Below are 26,912 nucleotides of genomic sequence, written 5' to 3'. Positions count from 1 at the left end.
TCCTAGCTCTGTTCTGGCTATTTCAGGGCATAATTAATTCCCTGTATCCACATTTTTCTCAACCCAATTAATCCTAGCTCTGGATTTGATGCTGGGCATTTAGGTCAATTAAGGTGAAAAAGTTATATGAAATAATAGATAAAATTGTTACAAGTAGCCCTGCTTCCCAGGTGGCTCAGTGGTAGAGAGTCTGCCTGCCAACCAGGTGGACTATCTTTATTTACACATCATACATTTTGGGAAGATCCCCTAGAGAAGGGAGGGGCAATCGACTCCGGGGTTCTTGCCTGGGAAATCCCATGGACAGAGGAGCCTGGCGGGCTACAGTCCATGGGGTCGTGAAGAGTTGGACATGACAGAGACTAAACAACAGCAACAAGGCAAGTCCTCTACAAAAATCTTAACATTAACAAAAGAAATTAGAGAGGACCTAAATTAATGAAAGAAATTAGAGAGGACATAAATAAAGAGGTTATGGATCTAAACACTCCATATGTTAAGATGTCAATTGTCCTAAATGAATTCATAAATTCAGCACAATCCCAATCAAATTACCTCAATCTCTTGTTGTAGAAGATATTCTGTACCTTACGTGGAAGTGCAAAGACCTAGAATAAGCCTTGAATAAGACAAAGAAAACATGACTTGCATTTCCAGATTTCAAAATGTGTATGAACCCCAGTAATTAAGATAGAATGGTCTGTTGATATGAGGATAAAATAAAGAAGTCAATAAACAGAATCAAGTCCAAAAAGAGGTCATAATACATGTGCCATCAATTTTTTTTTTCTCTAAAAGTGCCTATGCAGCTCCACTGGGGGAAAGTTGGTCTTTCTAGGATAATAGCTAGAATAATTGGTTATTTGTATTTTTTGGAAGTAGCAGTGTTTTGTAGCTTTCTGTGTATAAGTTCTGTACATGTTTTCTTAGATTTATGCCTAAGGATTTAGGATCTTTCTTGAGCCATTGTAAATAGTATTATATTTTTAATTTAGGTATCCACATGTTTACTGATAGTATATAAAATGCATTTTATTTTATGTGTTTACCTTATATATCCTGAGACCTTCTGAACCCACTTAATAGTTATAGGAGTTTTGGAGGGCATATTCTTTGGGATTTTCTACATAGATAGAAAATAGTGGTGATTTGACTGCCTTTCTGGCTTAAAAGATTGTTTATATATTTATTTGCTTTACTGCACTGGCTGCAACGTCCAGTACTTGCTGAAGGAGAGTGATTAAAGTGGATATTCTCCCTTTGTTCCCTTCCTTAGGGAAAAGTATAGTCTTTTACCAATAAACATGCTAAGAGCTGTTGAGGAACTTCTCCATTATTCTTGTGTTTCTTAGAGTTTCCACTATGGTTGACTATTGGATTTTGGCAAATGCTTTTTCTACAAATTGCTGCTGCTGAACTAGCTCATCTTATTGTTTTTTTTTTTTAAACATAGTATGATTATATTTTAATACACAACCAAAATACAAAACACCACAGTAAATTGACAGCAAGAAAATATGGTATTTCATTTGCACTACACTTAGACATTGATATACCAAGGAAAATGAAAGGAAAAAAAAAACAGAGCAAAATGAAATAATGCAAGAGACTGTAAGGATTAAGCATATATGAAGATGACAGGCTGAACAGTTACAGAAGAAAGGCAATTTCTTTGTAACATCATATTGCCAAAAAATAAAAATGTAACATTTATACAGTTGTTGACTCATAACTCCTCCACTTCCCGTTAGATGTCCTCCTCATCTTCTTTGTCTTGGGCCAAGTATGTATGTAGCATGATAGCAAATGACACCCACTTCTCTTCAAGGTCACCCAGTATTGTGAGACTGAAGGAGGTGAGGGACAGACAAGTCTGTGGGTTCCAGTTGTCATAGTTCAAGTGTGACTTTGTCTGTCACGGTTTGCCCATACTTTTGTCCCCATCAGACTTTCCTTTACAAATGTTGCCTTCAGTTCAGTTTTGTTCAGTTCAATTGCTTAGTTGTGTGCGACTCTTTGTGACCCCATGGACTGCAGCACACCAGGTCTCTGTGTCCATCACCAACTCCCGGAGTTTACTCAAACTCATGTCCATTGAGTCAGTGATGCCATCCAAACATCTCATCCTCTTTCGTCCCCTTCTCCTTCCACCTTCAATCTTTCCCAGTTTCAGGATCTTTTCCAATGAGTCAGTTCTTCGCACCATGTGGCCAAAGTATTGAAATTTCAGCTTCAGTATCAGTCCTTCCAATGAATATTCAGGACTGATTTCCTTTAGGATGGACTGGTTGAATCTCCTTGCAGTCCAAGGGACTCTCAACAGTTTTATCCAACACCACAGTTTAAAAGCTTCAGTGTTACTCTAAGCTGACTTAAGTGAATTCAGGTTCAACACCAGATATAAAGATAACAGCTTTGTACAGACTCGTCCACCAGCTCTAGCCATTGCCTGAGTTCTAATCCCTAGAACTAATCTCTTATTCTATATCACCCATGGTTCTGCTTTTCTGATTGTGCCCTGACACAAAGTCTAAGAGGAAATGATTAAGTAAGTAGTTTTGATGGTGATTCCACACAACTAGACCCAGTTTTGTGATGAAGTAAAACTGCCAGTTTAAAATATTATGGGGCACATTTTCAAATTTAGACAACTATACCCATGTTCTGTACAGTTGATTTAAAGTCAAAAATTCAAGTGGAGAATATATTAGTAGAAAATTACTCTGGACACCTGTTTCCAAATAACGTAGAAGGTGCCTTTAACTAGAACTAAATCTTCTAATCTATACCACAACTTAAATAACCACAGGACTATCATTTCTTGTCTGGGGTCTGCGGGTGTGCATTTCAGCTGGGGTCCTTCAGCAGGGGGGCTCTCTCTTACTAAGCTCCGGGGTTTTTGTACAGCTTTTCCTATTACTTCAAGCACTGTGAGTCACGGAGAGCACAGAAGTACTTTGCAGAGTCTTCCAGTTGTAAGGCTGAAATGGTGAGGCTGATGGATTTATCTGCTTTCTTAAAGTTTACAGAGTAGCGGTCTTCCTTTGCATTTGTCACTTCTGAACCCTGACGAATAACGTAAGTCATCTGTCCACTGGGAAGTTGCTTGTACCAGTAAAGGTAGTAAGTATTCAAACTTGTTTCATACCGACAGTTCAGGGTGACTGACTGCCCCACTTGGCTGGATACATCTGACTGGTCTTGAGTAACTTTCTGGGCCACACCAGATCCTGTGGGAAAAAAAATCAGAAAACAGAGATGAAGCAGTGAATAAAATAGTGCAGGAATTAGACTCATTTCAGATCACACCCCCAAAAACCAAACTGAAATCCTGACTCTTGCTTTTCTCCAGTCCTCCTTTCTTCCCCAAGTCCCTGTGAAGCTCCACATGCCTGTGTGCAGACCTTTCACCCTGAACACTCGCACTCGTGTTTGGAAGCATCCCTACCAGAGAAGGCGATGGCCATGAACACCCAGAGCAGACTGGACAGCAGCATGAGGCATGGATTTCCCTGCACAAATGTGCTTAGTTCTGCCTCAAGCTGAGAGTTCAGTGTCTTTGAGTGCCTGGCAGCTTATATACATACTACCCGGTACCTGTGTGACTCCCCACAACAGGAAATGGGGGCTGTCATGTTCATAGACCATGTGGTCTGTGCACACATGGGAAAAAGTCTGGCTCGCCACAAACCTTTACTTTGTCTGCTTGTCTTGCCCTGGTCACTAAATTAGGCAGATCCTGAAAGAAGGCATGAAAAAAGCAATCAGTATTAAAATTTGAGCAGAGGAGAACTGAATATTAAGCAAGTTGACGTACATTGATAATTATTCAGCAAAATAGTTTTGCCATCCTGTTTAAGATATAATTTACTATAGCCTATGAAACTTTCTGTAATCTACTAACAGGTCATTCATTTAGCCTATTCTTACTTTTCTCCATCCAGAATGTAATGACTCTTTTAAAAAACTTGCAGATCTTAGGCTTCTTGGTGAATGGAAATTTTATTCAAAATCATTAATATATCTCTGTCTTTGTATTGAGTTTTGTGACTCTATTTAGGTTTTTCAATAAATAAAATTACTTCACCATGAAATGACAAAAAAATCAGTTCATCTGACTTTCATCATCTATTCAGTTTTAAATTTTGAATGAAATTGTACAGGAATAAAATATTGTTTTTAAATTTGAAATTGAGTCTTATTTATTAGACTTTGAGGAAGATCAGGATATTCAGTCCTGTCCCTTCCACATATAGAATTGCATTTATTAGACCATGTGTCCTGGCATTGTCCTGATGTCACATTTTCTATGTCATTGGTCCAAAGTGTTCAGTCTCACTTGTTAGTGGCTCATTATTTTTCTCTTTGTAAAATAAGTTGAAAGATAAGTATGCCAGATCTTTCTGTGACATAATGCTGTAATGTTCTCCTACAAAACTTGGTATCTACAGGTTTTAAACACTTTTTTTGTTGTTTTTCAGTCACTAAGTCATGTCCAAACTTTATGACCCCACGGACTGCAGCACCCGAGGCTACACTGTACTTCAGTATCTCCCAAAGTTGCTCTAATTCATGTGCATTGTGTTGGTGATGCTAACTACCTCATGCTCTGCTGTACCTTTCTCCTCCTGCCCTCAATCCTTCCCAGCATCAGAGTTTCTCCAATGAGTCGGCTCTTCGCATCAGGTGGCCAAAGTATTGGAGCTTCAGCTTCAGCATCAGTCCTTCCAGTGAATATTCACGGTTGATTCTATTAGGACTGACTGGTTTGTCCTCCTTGCAGTCCAAGGGACTCTCAAGAGCTTTCTCCAGCACCACAATTCAAAGGCATCAGTTCTTCAGCATTCAGCCTTATTTATGGTCCAATTCTCACACCACACATGACAATTGGAAAAATCATAGCTTTGATTATACAGACCTTTGTCAGCAAAGTGATGTGTCTGCTTTTTAATATGCCATCTTAAGCTTCTCGGGGGCGCAAGTGTTTAAGAAAATGCCTGCAAACTTAGGAGACGTAAGAGGTGTGGGTTTGATCCCTGGGTCAGGAAGATCCCCTGGAGGAGGGCATGGCAACCCAGTCCAATATTCTTGCCTGGAAAATCTCATGAACAGAGGAGACTGGAGGGCTACGGTTCATAGGGATGCAGAGCCAGACACAACTGAAGCAACTTAGCCCACCTGCTGGTTTGTCATATCTTTTCTTCCAAGGAGCAAGCATCTTTTAATTTCATGGCTTCAGTCACCATCCATAGGGTTTTGGAGCCCAAGAAAGTAAAATCTGTCATTACTTCTATTTTTTCCCCTTCTATTTGCCATGAAGTGATGGGATCAGATGCCATGATCTTAGATTTCTGAATGTTGAGTTTCAAGCCAGTTTTTTCACTCTCCTCTTTCACACTCATCAAGAGGCCCTTTAGTTCCTCTTCACTTTCTCCCATTAGAGTGGTATCATCTGCATATCCAAGGTTTTTGATATTTCTCCCAGCAATCTTGATTCCAGCTTGTGATTCATCCAGCCCGGCATTTCGCATGTTATACTCTGCATATAAGTTAAATAAGAGGACTGACAATACAACCTTGACGTACTCCTTCCCCAATTTGGAACCAGTCGGTTGTTCCATGTCTGGTTCTAACTGTTGCTTCTTGACCTGCATACAGGTTTCTCAGGAAACAAGTAAGGTGGGCTGGTATTTTCATCTCCTTAAGAATTTTCCAGTTTGTTGTTATACACACAAAGTTTTTAGTGTAGTAAATGAAACAGATGTTTTTCTGGAATTCCTTTGCTTTCTCCATGATCCCATGAATGTTGGCAATTTGATCTCTGGTTCCTCTGCCTCTTTGAAACCCAGTTTGTATATCTGGAATTTCTTGATTCACGTACTGCTGAAGGCTAGCTGAAGGATTTTAAGCATAATCTTACTGGTACGTGAAATGAGCACAATTGCATAATAATTTGAACAATCTTTGTTATTACCCTTCTTGGGACTGGAATGAATACTGACCTTTTCCAATCCTGTTCAAACACTTAGTATATGTCACTACCACAGAACTTAATGATTGAAGTTTTGTATACTGTACATGAACATGAAGTATGTATCTCTCAATCTTCCACTTGGTTTCATCATTTTAATAGATAAATTCATTTAAAAGAACCAAAAGCAAGCAAACAAGTAGAAAAGGAAGTATAGACACAGTCTTCAAGACAGTGCCAGTTCTTAGAATTTAAGTTCAAAAGAACTCATTAATGAGTGATACAGGGAGGAGAGTGTATATGAGGTTGAACCATCTATTCTTCTGTCCCATATGAACTCTGAGTGACAGGCAGCTGATGTCCTGGTTTCTAATTATTTACAAGGAAGCAGGGGAGACCACAAATGCCCAGAGCAGTCTGGGGAACACCAAGATAATACATATATTATACCTGTCAGTATATTATATTTATCACATGTTTTATATCCACTTTTATGCATAGTTGTGAAATTGATCACATTTGTAAATTCTTATTACCACCACTAAAATTAAGATACAGAACCATTCTACCACCCTAAAGAACTTGCTTTGCCAACCATCCCCACCTCTGCAACCCTTGAAAACTGCTGATGCCTTGGTTTCCAATTATTTGTAACTAGGCAGAAGAGACCACAAAGGCCCACAACAGCCTGGGGAGCAGCTTGATATTCTAAAATATATATGCTAATATAATAATTACATATACTTACCAGGAAATTTATATTGCCAAAATTTTATTAAAATACAGATCGCGATCTGATACCTCAGTTTTATATGCACTCTGGTTTTGATGCATAGCTCTGTGAAACTCTATCACATGTATGGGCTCTTGTTACCACCATTAAAATCATGACTTAGATTTGTTCCATCTCTCTAAAGAAACCCTCTTTGCACACCTTCCTGAGGCCTGCAATTCTTTACAATCCAGGTCACTACTGATCTCCTTTCATCTCTGTATTTTGTCCTGTTGAGACTGTTGAATAAGTAGAATCACACTATGTATACAATCATAATAATCCAGTAAGTGTAATCATACATCATGTAGCCTCTGAGATTGTTTTTTACTCAGCATAACATCTGGAGATCCATCTAGACTATTGCATATATCAATAATTTTTACCTTTTAATCACTACAGACTGTCCCCAACTTAATTTAGGATAATTCAGTTTGGGAGTTTTGACTTTACAGTAGTGAGAAAGTGGTATGCATTCGGCAGAAACCATACTTGGAATATTGAAGTTTTATCTTTTCCTGGGCTAGCAATATGCTGTATGATATTTCCTGGTGATTCTGGGCAGCAGCAGTGAGCTGAACTCCTGGCCAGCCTCAAAATCATGAGTGTAAACAACTAACACATTTACAGCCATTTCATACCCATATAACCATTCTGATTTTCATTATCAGTACAGTACTCAACACATTCATAAGATTTTCATTTTAAAGTAGACTGTGTGAGACAATTTTTTCCCCAGCTGTAGGCTAATGTAAATATTGGCCACATTTAAGGGAAGCTACTGCTTCCCTGATAGCTGGGTTGGTAAAGAATTTGCTGCAAAGCAGAAGACCCTGGTTTGATTCCTGGGTTAGGAAGTTCCTCTGGAGAAGGGATAGGCTACCCACTCCAGTATACTTGGGTTTCCCTTGTGGCTCAGTTGGTTAAGAATCCACCTGAAATGCAGGAGACCTGTGTTCTATCCCTGGATTGGGAAGATGCCCTGGAGAAGGGAAAGGCTACCCACTCCATTAGTCTGGCCTGGAGAATTCCATAGACAGCCCATAGGGTCACAATGAGTTGGATACGACTGAGCAACTTTCACTTTCAAGGGAAGCTAAGTTAAATATATTAGATGGGTTATCATTTTTTAAATTTTTATTTTTATTGAAGTATAGTTTCTTTACAATGTTAGTTTCTGCAGTGCAGCAAAGAAAATCTGTTATACATGTGTACATTGATCTCCACTCTTTTTTAGATTTCCTTCCCAAATTAAATGAACTTTTGGCTTTCTATTGTTTCAACTTAAAATGATTTATTGCAAAATAACCCTACTGAAGTTGAGAAAGATGTATAAATAGTATCTCATTGTGTAAGTGTACTACAGGATATTTATCTGTTCATTCAGTGAAAATCACTGGTTAATTTCAAGTACTAATGTACATATTTTTGTGTGAACATAAAGTTTTCCTTTCTCAAACATAAATACCCAGGAGTGTGATTGCTGGGTTGTTCAGTAAGTGAATATTTAAGTTTATGTGAAACTCTTGGATTGTTTTCTAGAATGACTGGGCAATTCACCCACCAGCAATGCATGAGTGATGCAATTTCTCTGCTTCCTTGCCAGAATTTGGTATTGTCAGTAATTTTCATTTTAGCCCTTATGATAGATGTGAAGTGTTTTCTTTTTCTAATTTTAATTTGGATTTCCCTAATATAATTTTAGGGGTATATTCTTTGGATTTTCTACATAGATAATCATGTTACCAGCAAATGGTGGCAGTTTTACTTTTTCTTTCAACTCTATTAGATTGTTACATCTACTTTCTTTATTGCACTGGCTCCAACATCTAGCCCTGTACGGAAGGAGTGACAAGAATGGACACTCTGGTTTTGTTCTCTTTATTAGAGAAAATCATAGTCTTTTACTAGTAAGAATACCATTAGCTATTGAGGAGATTCCCCATCTTCTTGTGTTGCTCAGAGTTTTCACCATAACTGACTACTGAATTTTTGCAAATCCTTTTTTTTCTGACTAGATTAATATGATGATATGATTTTTCTTTTCTACCCTGTTAATATGGTAAATTCCATCCATTGATTTTCAATATTAAAGTGTCTTGCACTCTTGAAAGAAATTACATTTGTGCTCAGTATATTATTCATTGTATATATCAATGAATTTTACTTGCTAAAATGTTTTCAGAAATTTGTGTCTATCTCCAAGATAAAAGACATTTCCCTGTAGTTTTTGGTTCTTTATGGTCTTTGTCTGATTTGGGTATCAGGGTAATATTAGCCTTATAAAATGAGTGAAGAATTATTTTCTTTATATTTTCTGCAAAAAATTGTGTATAATTCAATGTTTGACAGAATTCTTCAGTAACACTGAGTGTGGGGAATTTTTTTTTAATTAAAAATTCAATTTTCATAGACATCATAAATTCAGCTATCTCTGGCCCCTGCTCTGAGTAGAGATGAGGAGGAGCGACCCCTGGAGCCCACAGTGAGGTTTGGGGACAGACAGCAGGTGCTACCAGAGCACTGTGCCTCTGCACAGAAGTAGGTTCCTGTATCTGAGAGCTGGGCAGCTGTGAGGTGCAGGGAGCTGTGCTGTTTGGACTCTCCAAGCCGACCTGTCCATCTCCGCTGTGTCTTCACTTCTCCACCTTTAGCTAATATCATCAAGAGGACAGGACTACCCCCAGGCCTCTGCTTATACCACTGTAAACTGTAAAAGGTGCTTGAGGAATTGCAGTACGTGGTGAAGTTCTCTCCTTCTTGCAGAAGCAAGAATTCAGGAAAATGCTTTATCTGTTGTCCATTCATTTCTGTTTCAGAAAAGCAATGAGAAGTAACAGAGAAAGTCTGATTAGATGTTTCTTGTTTCAGCTATAATGGTCTCTTTCATTCTTCTTGTGTATTTTCTCCTTCTTTCCATGTCTCCTTCCCCAACTCCCTCTATCTCCCACATTTTAGTTTTTATGTTTTTCTCAACATCCTGCTCTCAGTCAGAAAATCCCACTCCTACAGTTGCCTGTATATAAGATTCCTCTGTGCTGAATTTTCTGGGAGCAATCAAACTCACGTGATATTTGTATCCATAAGATCAACACTGGTGCTAACAGTAGCATCTCCTTTTTCTTCCTCTTCAGAAAGAGTTGCTGAATCTGCCTGCTCCTAAAAAGGTTTCTCTTGTATCAGCTTCTTCCAGATCTATAAAAATGTAGTCTATACTGCCTTTTGGAAAGAAAATAGAAAGGAATGACTACAATTTGAGACAGCCAATCAGACTTACTACCTTATTACCCACCCATCTTCCCCAGGGAGTGTCTATGTTTGCAGATGCTGCCCCTCCGTGACTGGATCAAAAATTGCTGATCCAGTAATACCTGGTAAATAGTGGTTACTCAAACATTTGTTGAATGATAAATAAATGTGTATGTTTGCATATGTGAGAATTTGAATGCAAATGTCCCAGAGAGCAATTTAAAAGTGCCCTTCCATGAATGTAAACAGTCAGGAGTTGCTTGTAGCTATTTAGAAATGTTACCTTTGGAAAACTGTGTGAGCCCCAGTAGCCCTAGTTCTCCCATAACAAATCATCACGAATTTGATGGCTCCAAAAAACAAGAATTGGTTCCCTTCAACCTGGAGGGCAGAGGTCTGACAACAAGGTGTCAGCAGGAACATACTCCTTCCAAATGTTCTAGAAGAGACTCCTCCCGTGCCTCTTCTGGCTTCTGGTGGCTCCATGTGGTCCTTTGCCTGTGACTGTATACCTCCAACCTCCTCCTCCATTGAGAAGACCTCACAAGGACTTCCTGGTGAGGAAGGACACACTTCTCACCTGTGTGTCTCTTAAAAGGATACTTGTCACTGGATTGAGGCCCCACCAAGACAATCCAGTATGATTGGATTTTGACATCCTTTGCTTAATTACATTTGAAAAGGTTCTTTGTTAAGTAAGTTCACGTTCACAGTTTCTGTGGATTAGGATGTGAATGTATCTTTCGGGGCCGCCCTACAACCCACTATAGGGTCCTTAATGTCTTTGAAGTGTTGCCATGTATTTATACAAACAGTAGAAATCTCAAAACTTCTTTAAAGTCAAAAGTAAATCTGAATCTGAATGACTTTATATATAGAAACAGAAAGAGAAGCAGATTTAGGATGTAGTGGAAAAGGAAAATCCCATGAGTTAACAAAGTTGAAATGCACATGATTGGGATAACTTTTCCTTTTCAGGAATGTTGGATTTGAACTCCAAATGAAGACAAATCTAGGAATGCTATGTTGGTGAAGGCTCCACTCCCACCCTAAAAGAGCAAAGGTTCTGAAGCAGCACTTGGGGATGTTTTAAAAGTTCCCTGGTCTTCATGCAGATCAGGACCCCTGTCACAGTTTACGCAGAAGGATGTAAACCAAGACAGAATAGTCACCCACTGGAGAAGGTTACCCTTTCCCAACTCACATCATCGTATTTGCTAAAGCCTATCTCTGGGTCTTGTGCTGTGAAGGAGATATTTGCTAAATGACGAGAAGAGAACTTGACCATGCTTTGGTTTGTGTACTAAAAGGAATCTCTTCATGCCTCGTAGGAAACAGTTTGAATGAATATAAATATAAAATGGCCCTCAGTGGCAAATATTCCTGTCAAACCATCTTAAGAGGGGACCAGATCCAAGAATATTTATAATTAAATGTTAGCAATATTATCCTCTGAGATTTCACCTAAGAAGTAATGTTGCTTGACCTGGGCTGTAAAGGTTAAGTCCATATAAGTGTTTTAAACAAGTACTTGGGAAAAATCATCCTGACCAAAGAGGACAGTATCTGCAAAGTTCAGATTAAGGGAAGAACTTCAGTTCAGTTCAGTTCAGTTGAGTCGCTGCATCGTGTCTGACTCTTTGTGACCCCATGAATCGCAGCACGCCAGGCCTTCCTGTCCATCACCAACTCCCGGAGTTCACCCAGACTCATGTCCATCGAGTCAGTGATGCCATCCAGCCATCTCATCCTCTGTCGTCCTCTTCTCCTCCTGCCTCCTGCCTCCAATCCCTCCCAGCATCAGAGTGTTTTCCAATGAGTCAACTCTTCACATGAGCTGTCCAAACTACTGGAGTTTCAGCTTTAGCATCATTCCTTCCAAAGAACACCCAGGACTGATCTCCTTTAGAATGGACTGGTTGGATCTCCTTGCAGTTCAAGGGACTGTCAAGAGTCTTCTCCAATACCACAGTTCAAAAGCATCACTTCTTCAGTGCTCAGCTTTCTTCATAGTCCAACTCTCACATCCATACATGACCACAGGAAAAACTATAACCTTTACTAGATGGACATTTGTCAGCAAAGTAATGTCTCTGCTTTTTAATATACTATCTAGGTTTGTCATAACTTTCCTTCCAAGGAGTAAGCGTATTTTAATTTCATGGCTGCAATCACCATCTGCAGTGATTTTGGAGCCCTCCAAAATAAAGTCTGACACTGTTTCAACTGTTTCCTTATCTATTTGCCATGAAGTGATGGGACCAGATGTCAAGATCTTAGTTTTCTGAATGTTGAGCTTTAAACCAACTTTTTCACTCTCCTCTTTCACTTTCATCAAGAGGCTTCTTAGTTGCTCTTCACTTTCTGCCATAAGGGTGGTGTCATCTGCATATCTGAGGTTATTGATATTTCTCCCAGCAATCTTGATTCCAGTTTGTGTTTCTTCCAGTCCAGCATTTCTCATGATGTACTCTGCATAGAAGTTAAATAAGCAGGGTGACGATATACAGCCTTGACGTACTCCTTTTCATATTTGGAACCAGTCTGTTGTTCCATGTCCAGTTCTAATATGTCCAGTTGTAACTGGACATGGATTTACTATGGGCATGGGTTTACTAAAATACCATATGGACTTTTAACACCTCTGTTGGCTTATAGTTATGGAAGATGAACTCAATGAGAATACCAGTTGATATCTAAATAACTATTTTTTTGTATCTATTTTTCTAAAATCAGGAGAATTCCCTGCTTCTTTGCAGGGGACTCTAGTTAAACATAATTTTAATCTTTCAAAATATATCATGTCAACCACGTTATGAGAAACACAACATACTGGGAATTTTAATGGAAGAAATAATTTTGTATTGGAATAAATTAAGTTTCACATATGACCTATTGCACTAATAATGATAGGAAAAAGGAGTAAAGAGAGGAAAGAAGGAAAAGAGAGAGGGAGGGAGGAAGGAAAAGAAACAGAAATAGAAGGAAAGGATTAATGAGTTTATGAATAAATAAATATTTTCAAATATAACCCTGTCTTCATTATGCATATGAGGTTGACTGTCTCTTCTATTTTTATAGAAAATCTAACTCACCCTTTCAATATTTTATTGCATCCCTAGCAATTATTAGTAACATCAGTCATGAATATTTCTTTACTCAATAAATATTTATTGAACACCTACTATATGTTGGGTACTGGGCTGATGACTGAGAACACTTCAATAAGCAAAAGGAACGAAAAGATATGTTTCAGGAATAGTGAAGTGAGGAAAAGGAAAGTGAGCTCCATGTCTGTGAAGAGGAAGAAATGAGTGAAAAAGTGACTGGAGGGATATTCTGGTGTTTGGAAAGTGCTACAGCACCTCTCATTGCACTTTCCAAGACCTCAGTACAGTATCTGTTCCTTCATCTCTGACTCATGAATCAAAGCAATTTCCAAAGCATGATAAACACAGCAATTTACATTTAGGTATGCTAAAGCTGAAACTCCAGTACTTTGGCCACCTCATGCGAAGGTGGCAATAGACCGATGTGTTACTGATTGTAGCAAGATTCTGAAGCATCCTGAGCTCCTTATTAGCCACACATTTTCCCCAGGAGAAAAGATTTAGAGGAAATTAGAGTGCTGGACAGGAAAATAATAGAGAGGTATTCCAGTCCTTGATGTGAGCGGCATCACTGACATAATATTCTTGGATCATCAAAAAGACAGAAATCTATCCTCCTCCACTAATTTGAAAAGACTCTGATGCTGGGAGGGTTTGGGGGCAGGAGGAGAAGGGGACGACAGAGGATGAGAAGGCTGGATGGCATCACCGACTCGATGGACGTGAGTCTGAGTGAACTCCAGGAGTTGGTGATGGACAGGGAGGCCTGGGGTGCTGCGATTCATGGGGTCACAAAGAGTCGGACATGACTGAGTGACTGAACTGAACTGAACTGAATGGAAAAAAATGGTCAAAAGATAGGAATAAGCATATGACCAAGGATGAATGAAAGAGTGCCAATATACAGAGAAAAAAATTGCTCAAAAGCACTAGGGATCAGTAAAATGCCGTACATAAAGTATATTAGGATTCCTAAAATGAAAAAGGCTGATAATTCTCAATTTTTGGAAGATGCAAATTGCACCTTCTCACTCCCTGTTGGTTGAAGTATAACTGTTTATACCACTTGAATGGAAATTGTCACTTTATCAAAAAAATTTTTAAATGCACCTTTTTTTGCAAACACCCATTCCAGTTTCAGAAATGGCATTACAATAGACATGTCTCCATATATACAGAAGTCAATCTACAAAGATATATGAAGATAACACTCTTTATGATAGCACAGTAACAGAAACAAATATTTATTAATGGAAAAGTAGTTAATAATAGAATATTTCAGAGTACTACATAGACATTATAAAGAATACTGGACCACTTCCCAGGTGCCACAGTGGTAAAGAATCCGCCTCCAATGCAGGAGACAAAGGACCATGTTTGATCCCTGGATTGGGAAGATCTTCTGGAGAAGGAAATGGCAACCCACTCCAGTATTCTTGCCTAGAAAATCCCATGGACAGAGGAGCCTGAAGGGCTACAGTTCTTGAATTGGCAAAGAGTCGGACATGAAAAAAGTCTTTGGAACAACGAGAATTATTTGTATTTTTTTCACTTTTAGGTTAAGACTAACACATTGGAACTAACATTTTATTGACACAAGAAAGAACCATGAAAAATTGCTAATGCTTCTCATTTTATTTCTATCTTGCAATTAGGATTATTCAGTTCAGTTCTGTTCAGCCGCTCAGTCATATCTGACTCTTTCTGACCCCATGAATCGCAGCATGCCAGGCCTCCCTGTCCATCACCAATTCCTGGAGTTCACTCAGACTCACATCCATCGAGTTAGTGATGCCATCCAGCCATCTCATCCTCTTTCGTCCCCTTCTCCTCGTGCCCCCAATCCCTCCCAGCATCAGAGTCTTTTCCAATGAGTCAACTCTTCACATGAGGTGGCCAAAGTACTGGAGTTTCAGCTTTAGCATCATTCCTTCCAAAGAAATCCCAAGGCTGATCTCCTTCAGAATGGACTGGTTGGATCTCCTTGCAGTCCAAGGGACTCTCAAGTGTCTTCTCCAACACCACAGTTCAAAAGCATCAATTCTTCAGTGCTCAGCTTTCTTCACGGTCCAACTCTCACATCCATACATGACCACTGGAAAAACCATAGCCTTTACTAGACAGCCCTTTGTTGGCAAAGTAATGTCTCTGCTTTTGAATATGCTATCTAGGTTTGTCATAACTTTCCTTCCAAGGAGTAAGCATCTTTTAATTTCATGGCTGCAGTCACCATCTGCAGTGATTTTGGAGCCCAGAAAAATAAAGTCTGACACTGTTTCCACTGTTTCCCCATCTATTTCCCATGAAGTGATGGGACCAGATGCCATGATCTTTGTTTTCTGAATGTTGAGCTTTAAGCCAACTTTTCCCTCTCCTCTTTAACTTTCATCAAGAGGCTTCTTAGTTGCTCTTCACTTTCTGCCATAAGGGTGGTGTCATCTGCATATCTGAGGTTATTGATATTTCTCCCAGCAATCTTGATTCCAGTTTGTGTTTCTTCCAGTCCAGCATTTCTCATGATGTACTCTGCATAGAAGTTAAATAAGCAGGGTGACAATATACAGCCTTGACATACTCCTTAGTATACTCATAATTTTCTCACCCACATCAACCATTGAAGCACTTCTTCCTTGTCCTTTTCTTCTTTTCTTTATGCCTTTATGTCCTTTTCTTCTTTGTTTTTCTTCTCCCCTTCTCCCTCCCTTCATTTTCCTCATCTCTTACTGCTCTCTGACTCTCCTTCTAGATGACTCTAGATTTGGTCTTGTGACTGCTCCCCCCGCTGTGTCCCCTCTTTCTGCCACCAGAGATACTGCACAGGTGCAGCCCCGTCTGTCCCAGTGTGCCTCTCTCAGGATGCAGTAGTACACAGCGGTGTCTCTCAGGGTGACCTGGGGCAGGACCAAGGTGCTGGACTTTCTGTCTGAAGCTATGGTCAGAGAGGCCGTGCTGCTGTTCACTGTGCCTCGTAAGCCATGAATGACATACTCTGGACTCTGACTGGGACTTTGCCAATACCAATGTATATACTCATTTCCACTAACAGTAGAGAGGCTACAAGGCAGGGTTACATCCTCTCCTTCAGGATAATCCATGGAGCTGGGCTGGGTGGTCTTAGCATCAAACACATTCCCTGGGGGGTTAAGAAATCAAATTAACTCCAGAGCACAAATCAGTGTAATTCTATGGATCAAAGGCATAACCCTCCTGTGACTGTCTGGCCCTAACCCCTACTCCAGTATTTCTACTTATGTCCTGTAAAAATATTGTGGATGTTCATTATTGGATTGCAAGGAAATAAAACCAGTTATCCCAAAGGAAATGAGCCCTAAATATCATTGGAGAGACCGATGCTGAAACTGAAGCTCCAATACTTTGTCCACTGGCTGAGAAGAGCTGATTCATTGGAAAATACCCTGATTCTGGGAAAGACTGAAGGCAAAAGGAGAAGGGGGCATCAGAGGATGAGATGGTTAAACAGCATCACCGTCTCAATGGACATGAATTTGAGCATACTCCAGGGGGTAGTAGAGGACAGAAGAGCCTGGCATACTGACGTCCATTTGGTCATAAAAAGTTGGATACAACTTAGCAACTGGACAACAACAAAATTATAGAGACCAAAGATATGTGGCAAGAATCAGAGACTCCACAGGCTTTGTTCCATGGGTCCTTGGCTTAATAATCCCAGAGAATTCTTACAACCTGCTTACTGCTAAGGACTCTTCTGGTATCATGGCTATGATTTAAACTGTAATGTAGAAGACTGGCCTCTTTAGATCATTTCTCAGTTCCATCACTATAATGCTGAATAAAGCACAGAGAAAGGAGAAGAGAGTAAGTGACTTTTTGTGGCCCTTTGGCCTCAAAGTCATCCCTTGTAGACACAGAACACTTACCCAAGGTCAGAAACACAGTTACTCCAGTCACCAGCCTCATACTTCAAGGACAAACTAGGACAATGGGCCCAGAGCTCAGGCTTGTGTCTGATCCTTGGCTTGAGGAGGTTCCAGAGAACAGAGGCAACAGCTGTTAGTAAAAACTTGCAATGAGTGCAGATACTGCTGCGTTGTTGCCAGGACCTTCTCAGCCAATGATCAAGCAGTTGCTTATCTATGTCTTCCTCCCCTGTTTTAGTCATGTCCCCAAAAGATGGTGAAACATCCCCAGCTCACAGTGAAATCATCTATGAAGTTTAATGTCTGGCTCAAGAAAAGGAATTCTGATCACAATGATGTGTCTATGCACAACCATTGGTCTTTCATTTGTTTCTTAAGAAACTGGCTGATGGTCCATGAAGCCTGAGGAACACAATGTTTAATCCCAGAAAAATGTACTGAGCTTTGTGTTGTAAAATGAGGAAAACTTCCATCCACATTCCAGAAAATTAATTGGAGATTCAAAAGTAGGCAATGATGTGCCCTGGGAGACAGGAAAAGTTAATAACATTGAGACTAATAGCTACACATCCTAGAACTTGCAGCAGCTCTTGTAAGGGTTCCTGGAATCATGCATCTATTGCTAACTAGGTAGACATTTTCCATGCATTTGTTCTTAATAAAATAACTGATTGACATAGATGGTGTTCACCTCCTTGAACAGTGGTCCTTAATTCTCATGTTCCCTATGCCAATGCTTGTGGATGTTGTGCAGCAAGGATGCTATGGCAGAGGAATAGACAGAAATGAAGGCAAACAAAGTGGAGGTGGGGTGGAGGTGGGTGTGAGTGGTAGAAAAAGTAGGAGGAGGGAAAAAAGGGTATCAGGAATAAAAAAGGGAAGGGATAATCAGAGCAGGGAAATGGGAAAGCGTGTTAGGAAGGTACTTGGAAAGGGCTTAGGCTATTGGGCTAACCTGAATCCTTGACCACACACATTCAAAAAGGGATAATAAGGCACAAGTTGTCTAAAGAAAGTGAAACTATGTCATTTTTCCTTTTGAGGGGCACATCAATGGAAAATAAATTTCTGTTCCCTTCTCCCAGAAAGAAACAGTTTTCAGATGAATTAGCTCCCTCTTGTGACTGAAGAGAAGAACTGCAGATCTAAATCCGGACCAAAAGTCAGCAAGCAACTTTTTGAAAAACCCCTCAAGTTTGCAGGTAAATGGGCTTCCCAGGTGGCACGAGTGGTAAAGAACTCACCTGCCAACGCAGGAGACTTAAGAGACCCAGTTTCAATCCTTGGATCAGGAAGATCCCCTGGAGAAGGGCCCATGGCAACCCACTCCAATATTCTGCGTGGAAAATTCATTGGAAAGAGGAGCCTGGTGGGCTTCAGTCCGTGACTCGCAGAGTGAAACACGACTGAAGCATCTTAGCACACAGCACACACATCTTACTTGTAATACCTCCGTACTCATCTGTATTTTCTTGGTCCTAAACTCTCCATAGCAGTGTTTTAATTATTTTTGACTGTTGTACTGCAGTCATATGATTCTCATCTGTTGATCTCTTTAAGTTTTCATTTGTCTCTAACCTTTCTATACTTAAAATTTACTTCAAAGGCCATGTAACTCAATGTTTATAAGAGAGCTTGGTACACAGTAGACACTCAAGAATTATTTGTATCCTGAATGAGCCGGTAAGTCATTATTCATGAATTTAAGGAGAAAATTATGTTGAACAATTGTTCAAATTATTCTGAAAACAATCTTCCAATTTTAAGGAATGCCTGCCAAACAAAAGGCTCCAATAGTATAAACAGAGGGTTATTATCATGAACAAAATGAACACTAAATTGTGAACAAAATGGACAATAAACAATAAATCCAAGTCTAGGATTGAGGAAAATGCTATTGAAGACATGGGACTAAATGTTATGATAATCTTGCTTTGTTCATTTAACAAATATTCATAAATACCCAATGGAAGTCTTACTGTTGTTCAGTCACTCAGTCGTGTCTGACTCCATGTGACCCCATGGACTGCAGCACACCAGACTTCCCTGTCCTTCACTATCCCCAAGAATTGTTCAAACTCATGTCCATGTGTGGATGATGCCATCCAGTCATCTCGTCCTCTGTCACCCCCTTCTCCTCCTGGTCTCAATCTTTCCCAGCATCAGGGTCTTTTCAATGAGTCAGTTCTTCACATCAGGGGGTCAAAGTTTTGGAGCTTTAGCTTCAGCATCAGTCTTTTTGATGAATATTCAGGGTTGATTTCCTTTGAATTGACTGATTTGATATCCTTGTTGTCAAAGAAGCTCTCAAAGGTCTTCTGCAGCACCACAATTAGAAAGCCTCAATTCTTGAGCACTCAGCCTTCTTTAGTGTCCAACTCTCACATCCATACATGACTACTGGAAAATCACAGCTTTAACTCTATGGACCTTTGTTGGCAAAGTGATGTCTCTGCTTTTTAATATGCTGTCTAGGTTGGTCATAGCTTTCCATCCAAGAAGCAAGTGTCTTTTAATATCATGGCTGCAGTCATCTTCCACAGTGATTTTGGAGCCAAAGAAAATAGAATCTATGACTGCTTACACTTTTTCCCCATCTATTTGCCGTGAAGTGATGGGATCAGATGCTGTGATCTTAGTTTTTTGAATGTTGAGTTTTAAGTCAATTTGTTACTGTCGTCCTTCACCCTCATCAAGAGACTCTTCAGTTACTCTTCTCTTTCTGCCATTAGAGTGGTATCATCTGCATATGTGAGGTTGTTGGTATTTCTCCTGGCAATCTTGATTTCAGCTTGTGATTCATCCAACCCAGCATTTCACATGATGTGTGATGTATTCTACATACAATGTAAATAAGCAGAGTGACAGTATACAGCCTTGAGGTACTACTTTCCCAATTTTGAACCTGTTTGTTGTTCCATGTCCAGTTCTAACTGTTGCTTCCTGACCTGCGTGCAGGTTTCTCATGAGACAGGCAAGGTGTAGTAGTATCCTATCTACTTAAGAATTTTCCAGTTTGTTGTGATCCACACATTCAAAGGCTTTAGTGTAGTCAATGAAGCAGAGGTAGATGCTTTTCTGGAGTTCCCTCACTTTTTATATGATCCAGTGAATTTTGGCAATGTGATTTCTGGTTCCTCTGCCTTTTCTAAATCCAACTTATACATTTGGAATTTCTCAGTTCACATACTGCTTAAGCCTACTTGAAAGATTTTGCACATTACCTTGCTAATCTATGAAAAGAGCATAATTGTATGATAGTTTGAACATTCTTTGGTATTGCTTTTCTTTAGTATTGGAATGAAAGCTGACCTTTACTACCCCTGTGATCATTGCTGAGTTTTCAAAATTTGCTGGCAGAATCAGTACAGCACTTTAACAGTATCATCATTTAGGAGTTTAAAAGGTCAGCTGGAATTCCATCATCTGCACTAGCTTTTGTTTGTAATAATGCTTCCTAAGGCCAAAGAATTGATGCTTTTGAATTGTGGTGTTGGAGAAGACTCTTGAGAGTCCCTTGGACTGCAAGGAGATCCCACCAGTCCATTCTGAAGGATATCGGTCCTGGGTGGTCTTTGGAAGGAATGATGCTAAAGCTGAAGCTCCAGTACTTTGGCCAGCTCATGTGAAGAGTTGACTCATTGGAAAAGACTCTGATGCTGGGAGGGATTGGGGGCAGGAAGAGAAGGGGACAACAGAGGATGAGATGGCTGGATGGCATCACTGACTCGATGGACATGAGTCTGAGTGAACTCCGGGAGTTGGTGATGGACAGGGAGGCCTGGCGTGCTGCGATTCATGGGGTCGCAAAGAGTCGGACACGACTGAGCGACTGAACTGAACTGAAGGCCCACTAGACTTCACACTCCAGGATGCCTGGCTCTAGGTGAGTGACCATCGTGGTTATCTGGGTCATTAAGACCTTTTTGGTACAGTTTTTCTGTGTATTCTTGCCACCTCTTCTTAATCTCTTATGCATCTGTTAGGTCCATACCATTTCTGTCCTTTTTTTGTGCCCATCTTTGCATGAAATGTTCCCTTGGTATCTCTAATTTTCTTGACGAGGTCTCTAGTCTTTCCCATTCTATTGTTCCCTGCTATTTCTTTGCACTGTTCACTTAAGAAAGATTTCTTATCTCTCCTTGCTATTCTCTGGATTTCTGCATTCATTTGGATATATCTTTCCCCTTCTTCTTTGTCTCTTACTTCTTTTCTCAGCTATTTGTAATCCCTTCTTAGAGAAACATTTTGCCTTCTTGCATTTTTTTTTCTCTGGGATGGTTTTGGTCACTGCCTTCTGTACAATGTTACAAACCTCCAACCACAGTTCTTCAGGAACTCCGTCTATGAGATCTAATCCCAGAATCTATTTGTCACCTCCACTCTATAATGATAAGGTTCTTGATTTAGATCATACCTAAATGGTCTAGTGGTTTTTCCTACTTTCTTCAGCTTAAGCCTGAATTTTGCAATAAGGAGCTCATGATCTTAGCCACAGTCGGCTCCAGATTTTCTTTTTGTGACTGTATAGATTTCCTCCATCTTTGGCTGCAAAAAATATAATCAATCTGATTTCTGTATTAACCTGCTGGTGATATCCATGTGTAGGATGGGCTCTCGTGTTGTTGGAAGAGGGTGTTTGCTATGACCAATGTGTTTTCTTGGCAAAACTCTGTTAGCCTTTGTCCTGCTTTATTTTGTGCTCCAAGGCCAAACTTGCCTGTTACTCCAGGTATCTCTTGACTTCCTATGTTTGCATTCCAATCCCCTATGATGAAAATGATGTCTTTTCTGGGTTGTAGTTCTAGAAAGTCTTGTAGATCTTGATAGAACCATTCTTCATAGATCTCTTTTGGATCCAGTTTAAATTCCTATTGTCACTGGCACAGAAACATACATTCATCCTGTTCTGGGTCAAGTCTTCCTTATATCCAAATCTTCTCCAAGGAGTGCTGTAAATGGTACACTCTGGATGACAATAAAGGTTTGAGACACTTTTCATAGCTAGGAAAGTTTTGTCTCATTTCTCAAAGATAAAAATAATTGGAACAATAAAACCTGTCCCATACGGTTTTGATATTTAAATTGGATAATGAATTGGAAATGCATCTTACAGTGCCTGACATATAGTAAGCTCAATAAATATCAACTCCATTCTACTAAAACCTTCCTTTCCTTCAATGGACAGGCTTGTGACCTGCTTTTCCCCCCAACATCAGTTCAGTAATGGAAGCTTCTAGGACATTTACTTAATCACTTAGTTTCCTGGAGATAGTCACTCTTTTTCCTTATCCTTTTGATGTGATAGCCAGCTAGTTGCTGAAAGGACACAGATAGATTAGGTGAGGCTTGATTTTGGGTTCCCTAAAAATAGTAAAATCAAGGACATATTGCATGTTTACTAGCTACTATTGGATATAGTATTTCTGAATTGGATCTCCAAGATTTTGCCATTCTTATTAATTATTTTCACTTCATATTGATTTATCAGCTTTTAATATATTCTGAATTTGATTCCCATTTCAGTAATGTAGATTGCATATATAGCCTTCCAGTCTCATTGACTTTCCACTCTCTTAGCAGTGATTTTTAACAACAAAAAAAATCTAAAAATATACTTTCATGCTCATAAGAAACTTCCTTGACAGTTTTGTTTTCTTTAAAAACTTTGAGAATGCTTTCCTTTTGTGACTGCCACTGCTTGTGATGAGAACTCAGGCGTCATTCTTGATGATGTTTCCCAGAACACAGCGTATTTGTTTCTTCTGACTATTAGCAAGATTTTCTTCCATGAAATTAGACCCTTGGGTTTGTCTTCAGTGCCTTACAAACTTCTGCCAAAACCACAGTGGTGAACTTGCAGAATTCTTTATTCATCTTTATGACTTTTCACATAGCATTGCTCCTGAATAAGGAGCTTGCTTTATAGGAAGTCAAGTACAACAGTAAGTGGAAGTTCTTGCTATGATAAAAAAGGTTATGGAATGGGTAATAGATGAGGTAGCTATAAATACCAGTTACAATTATGTGGTCATTTGCAGTAACAAAAGCTATAATAGTTATAAAATTATCTTCATTTTACATGAATATATTTATGTATACATTAACCATTTTTAGCTTCTCTCTCCTCTTTGCCTGCCTGTGGTAAAAGAAAACATGCCACTACAATTTAATCTTACATCTCAGTGTATCTAAGTAGTTAAGATACAGAATTCAACAGGGGAGTGTGATTCAGCTAAATGAGGAAAGAACATCACCCGTAAATGGATAAATGAACTCGGTATTCTCTTTGAAGGAGAGAGCTTGTTTTGGTTGAATGAAGAATAATTGCATTATATTAACAGGAGGCATGTTCAGACTTAAACTGAAGAAAGTGGGGAAAACCACTAGACCATTCAGGTATGACCTAAATCAAATCCCTTATGACTATACAGTGGAAGTGAGAAAAAGCTTTAAGGGACTAGACCTGATAAACAGAGTGCCTGATGAACTATGGACAGAGGTTCGTGACATTGTACAGGAAACAGGGATCAAGACCATCCACAAGAAAAAGAAATGGAAAAAAGCAAAATGGCTGTCTGAGGAGGCCTTAGAAATAGCTGTGAGAAGACGAGAAGAGAAAAGCAAAGGAGAAAAGGAAAGATATACCCATTTGAATGCAGAGTTCCAAAGAAGAGCAAGGAGAGATAAGAAAGCCTTCCTCAGGGATCAAGACAAAGAAATAGAGGAAAACAATAGAATGGGAAAGACTAGAGATCTCTTCAAGAAAATTAGAGATACCAAGGGAACATTTCATGCAAAGATGGGCTCAATAAGGGACAGAAAAGTAAGGACCTAACAGAAGCAGAAGATATTAAGAAGAGGTGGTAGGAATACACAGAAGAACTGTACAAAAAAGATCTTCATGACCCAGATAATCATGATGGTGTGATCACTCACCTAGAGCCAGACATCCTGGAATGTGAAGTCAAGTGGGCCTTAGGAAGCATCACTATGAACAAAGCTAGTGGAAGTGATGGAATTCCGGGTGAAATATTTCAAATCCTAAAAGATGATGTTGTGAAAGTGCTGCACTCAATATGTCAGCAAATTTGGAAAACTCAGCAGTGGCCACAGGACAGGAAAAAGTCAGTTTTCATTCCAATCCCAAAGAAAGGCAATGCCAAAGAATGCTCAAACTACCACACAATTGCACTCATCTCACATGCTAGTAAAGTAATGCTCAAAATTCTCCAAGCCATGCTTCAGCAATATCTGAACCATGAACTTCCAGATGTTCAAGCTGGTTTTAGAAAATTCAGAGGAACCAGAGATCAAATTGCCAACATCCACTGGATCATTGAAAAATCAAGAGAGTTCCAGAAAAACATCTATTTCTGCTTTATTGACTATGCCACGGCCTTTGACTGTGTGGATTATAATAAACTGTGGAAAATTCTAAAAGAGATGGGACTACCAGACCACCTGACCTGCCTCTTGAGAAACCTGTATGCAGGTCAGGAAGCAATAGTTAGAACTGGACATGGAACAACAGACTGGTTCCAAATAGGAAAAGGAGTACGTCAAGGCTGCATATTGTCACCCTGCTTATTTAAGTTGTACTCAGAGTATATCATGAGAAACGCTGGGCTGGATGAAGCACAAGCTGGAATCAAGATTGCTGGGAGAAATATCAATAACCTCAGATATGCAAATGATACCACCCTTATGGCAGAAAGTGAAGAAGAACTGAATAGCCTCTTGATGAAAGTGAAAGAGGAGAGTGAAAAAGTTGGCTTAAAGCTCAACATTCAGGAAACTAAGATCATGGCATCTGGTCTCATCACTTCATAGGAAATAGATGGGGAAACAGTGGAAACAGTGTCAGGCTTTATTTTTCTATGCTCCAAAATCACTGCAGATGGTGACTGCAGCCATGAAATAAAAAAATGCTGCTCTTTGGAAGGAAAGTTATGATCAACCTAGATAGCATTTTAAAAAGCAGAGATATTACTTTGCCAACAAAGGTCCATCTAGTCAAGGCTATGGTTTTTCCAGTGGTCATGTATGGGTGTGAGAGTTGGACTGTGAAGAAAGCTGAGTGCTGAAGAATTGATGCTTTTGAGCTGTGGTGCTGGAGAAGACTCTTGAGAGTCCCTTGAACTGCAAGGAGATCCAACCAGTCCATCCTAAAGGAAACCAGTCCTGGGTATTAATTTGGAGGACAGATGCTGAGGCTGAAACTCCAGTACTTTGGCCACCTCATGTGAAAATTTGACTCATTGAAAAAGACCCTGATGCTGGGAGGGATTGGGGGCAGGAGGAGAAGGGGACAACAGAGGATGAGATGGCTGGATGGCATCATTGACTCAATGGACATGAGTTTGGGTAAACACCAGGAATTGGTGATGAAAAGGGAGGCCTGGCGTGCTGCAGTTCATGGGGTTGCAAAGAGTCAGACATGACTGAGTGACTGAACTGAACTGAACAGAAAGCATAATTTTCCTGTTTTATCAGAAAGTTTTGTTCTTCAAAGAGGTAATGATGAATTCTTAGTTAACAAGGAGTGAAGTTAACTAGTTAAGCTATTATGGTGGCTTTGTACTGTCTCAATTTAACTATCTGGAAATCTGTTTCCCAGAATCTGTATTGTTCTTGTTTATGGTTGGCCATGAAAGAGGTCTGCGTAGGATTTGAAAGGTACTTGTCATGCAGTAGCCATGTTTCTATGTTTCACAGGTTGATGCAGCACTCCAGGGACTATGGCAACTGAGAATGTTGCTGCTGATCAGGTAGTTCAATTTATTGTTGACTCACAACTTGACCTTCGGCCAGATCTCTTACTCACGTTATCTTTGTCTTTGACCAAGTATGCTTGTAGCATGATGGCAAATGACATCCACTTCTCCTGAAGGTTACCCACTACTGTGACACTGAAGGAGGTAAGAGAAAAAGACAAGTTTCAGGGTGTCTTGTGGGTTCCGTTGTCCTCATGTTATTTCCGTACATGTCACAGTTTGTCCGTGCTTTTGTCCACATCCAACTTTCCTTCACAAATATTACTCTGGTTGACTTGAGTGAATTCAGGCACAACACCAAACACGAATATAACAGTTTTTATCTGTATTTAGTGTTGGAATAAAAATGGAACAGACTCTTCCACTGGCTCTAGCCCCTGCCTGTAAATAATCATAGGTTCAGTTGCTCTGTGGTGTCTGACTCTTTGTGACCCTATGGACTGCAGCACACCGGGCCTCCCTGTCTATCACCAACTTCTGGAGTCTACCCAGTCTCACGTCCATTGAGTCAGTGATGCCATCCAACCATCTTATCCTCTGTTGTCCCCTTCTCCTCTTGTCTTCAATCTTTGTCAGTATCAAGGTCTTTTCCAATGAGTCAGTTCTTTGCATCAGGTGGCCAAAGTATTGAAGTTTCAGCTTCAGCATCAGTCCTTCCAAGGAATCTTCAGGACTGATTTCCTTTAGGATTGACAGATTTGATCTCCTTTCAGTCTAAGGGACTCTCCCCAGGTCTCCTGCATTGCAGGCAGATTCTTTACCAGCTGAGCCACAAGAGAAGCCGAATTATCCTTATAACTAACGTCTTACTCTACATCACTGGTAATTCTTCTCTGAACATGCCCTGACAGGATGTCTAAGAGGAAAGGGCTGTATGATAAGTGGCTTCAGTTATGTCCTACTCTTTGTGACCCTATGGACTGTAGCCCACCAAGCTCCTCTGTCCAAGGGATTCTTCAGGCAAGAATACTAGAGTGGGTTGCCATGCCCTCCTCCAGTGGAACTTCCCAAGTCAGGGATCAAATCTGTCTCTTACGTCTTTTGCATTGGCAGGCTAGTTCTTTACCCCTACTGCCTGGGAAGCCCTAAAAGGAAAGAACTAAGGAAATGATATTCATGACAATTTCAGATACT

At 39.9% G+C, this 26,912-nt stretch overlaps 1 long non-coding RNA gene and 1 gene segment (V, D, J or C); both read right to left on the bottom strand.

The window, feature by feature from the left end:
- Nucleotides 1-2,886: 2,886 nt before the first annotated feature.
- On the bottom strand, nucleotides 2,887-3,552 carry LOC147365084 (T cell receptor delta variable 1-like). The segment is given in 2 exon segments: nucleotides 2,887-3,230; nucleotides 3,449-3,552. Coding segments are annotated over 2 exon segments (363 nt in total).
- A 10,778-nt stretch (nucleotides 3,553-14,330) lies between these two features.
- LOC147365083 (uncharacterized) lies at nucleotides 14,331-17,152 on the bottom strand. Its single transcript, XR_015133571.1, has 2 exons — nucleotides 17,002-17,152; nucleotides 14,331-16,235 (listed from the first exon to the last, which is right to left on the bottom strand). It is a non-coding gene; the product is annotated as an uncharacterized LOC147365083 (long non-coding RNA).
- Nucleotides 17,153-26,912: the final 9,760 nt, after the last annotated feature.

Source organism: Bos grunniens, chromosome 10, assembly GCF_055505025.1.
Source record: "Bos grunniens cultivar Pamir isolate PY7600 chromosome 10, Bosgru_T2T1.0, whole genome shotgun sequence".
Taxonomy (NCBI): domain Eukaryota; kingdom Metazoa; phylum Chordata; class Mammalia; order Artiodactyla; family Bovidae; genus Bos; species Bos grunniens.
The sequence above is the reverse complement of the archived record's forward strand: the minus strand, read 5'-3'. Positions and strand labels throughout refer to the sequence as shown.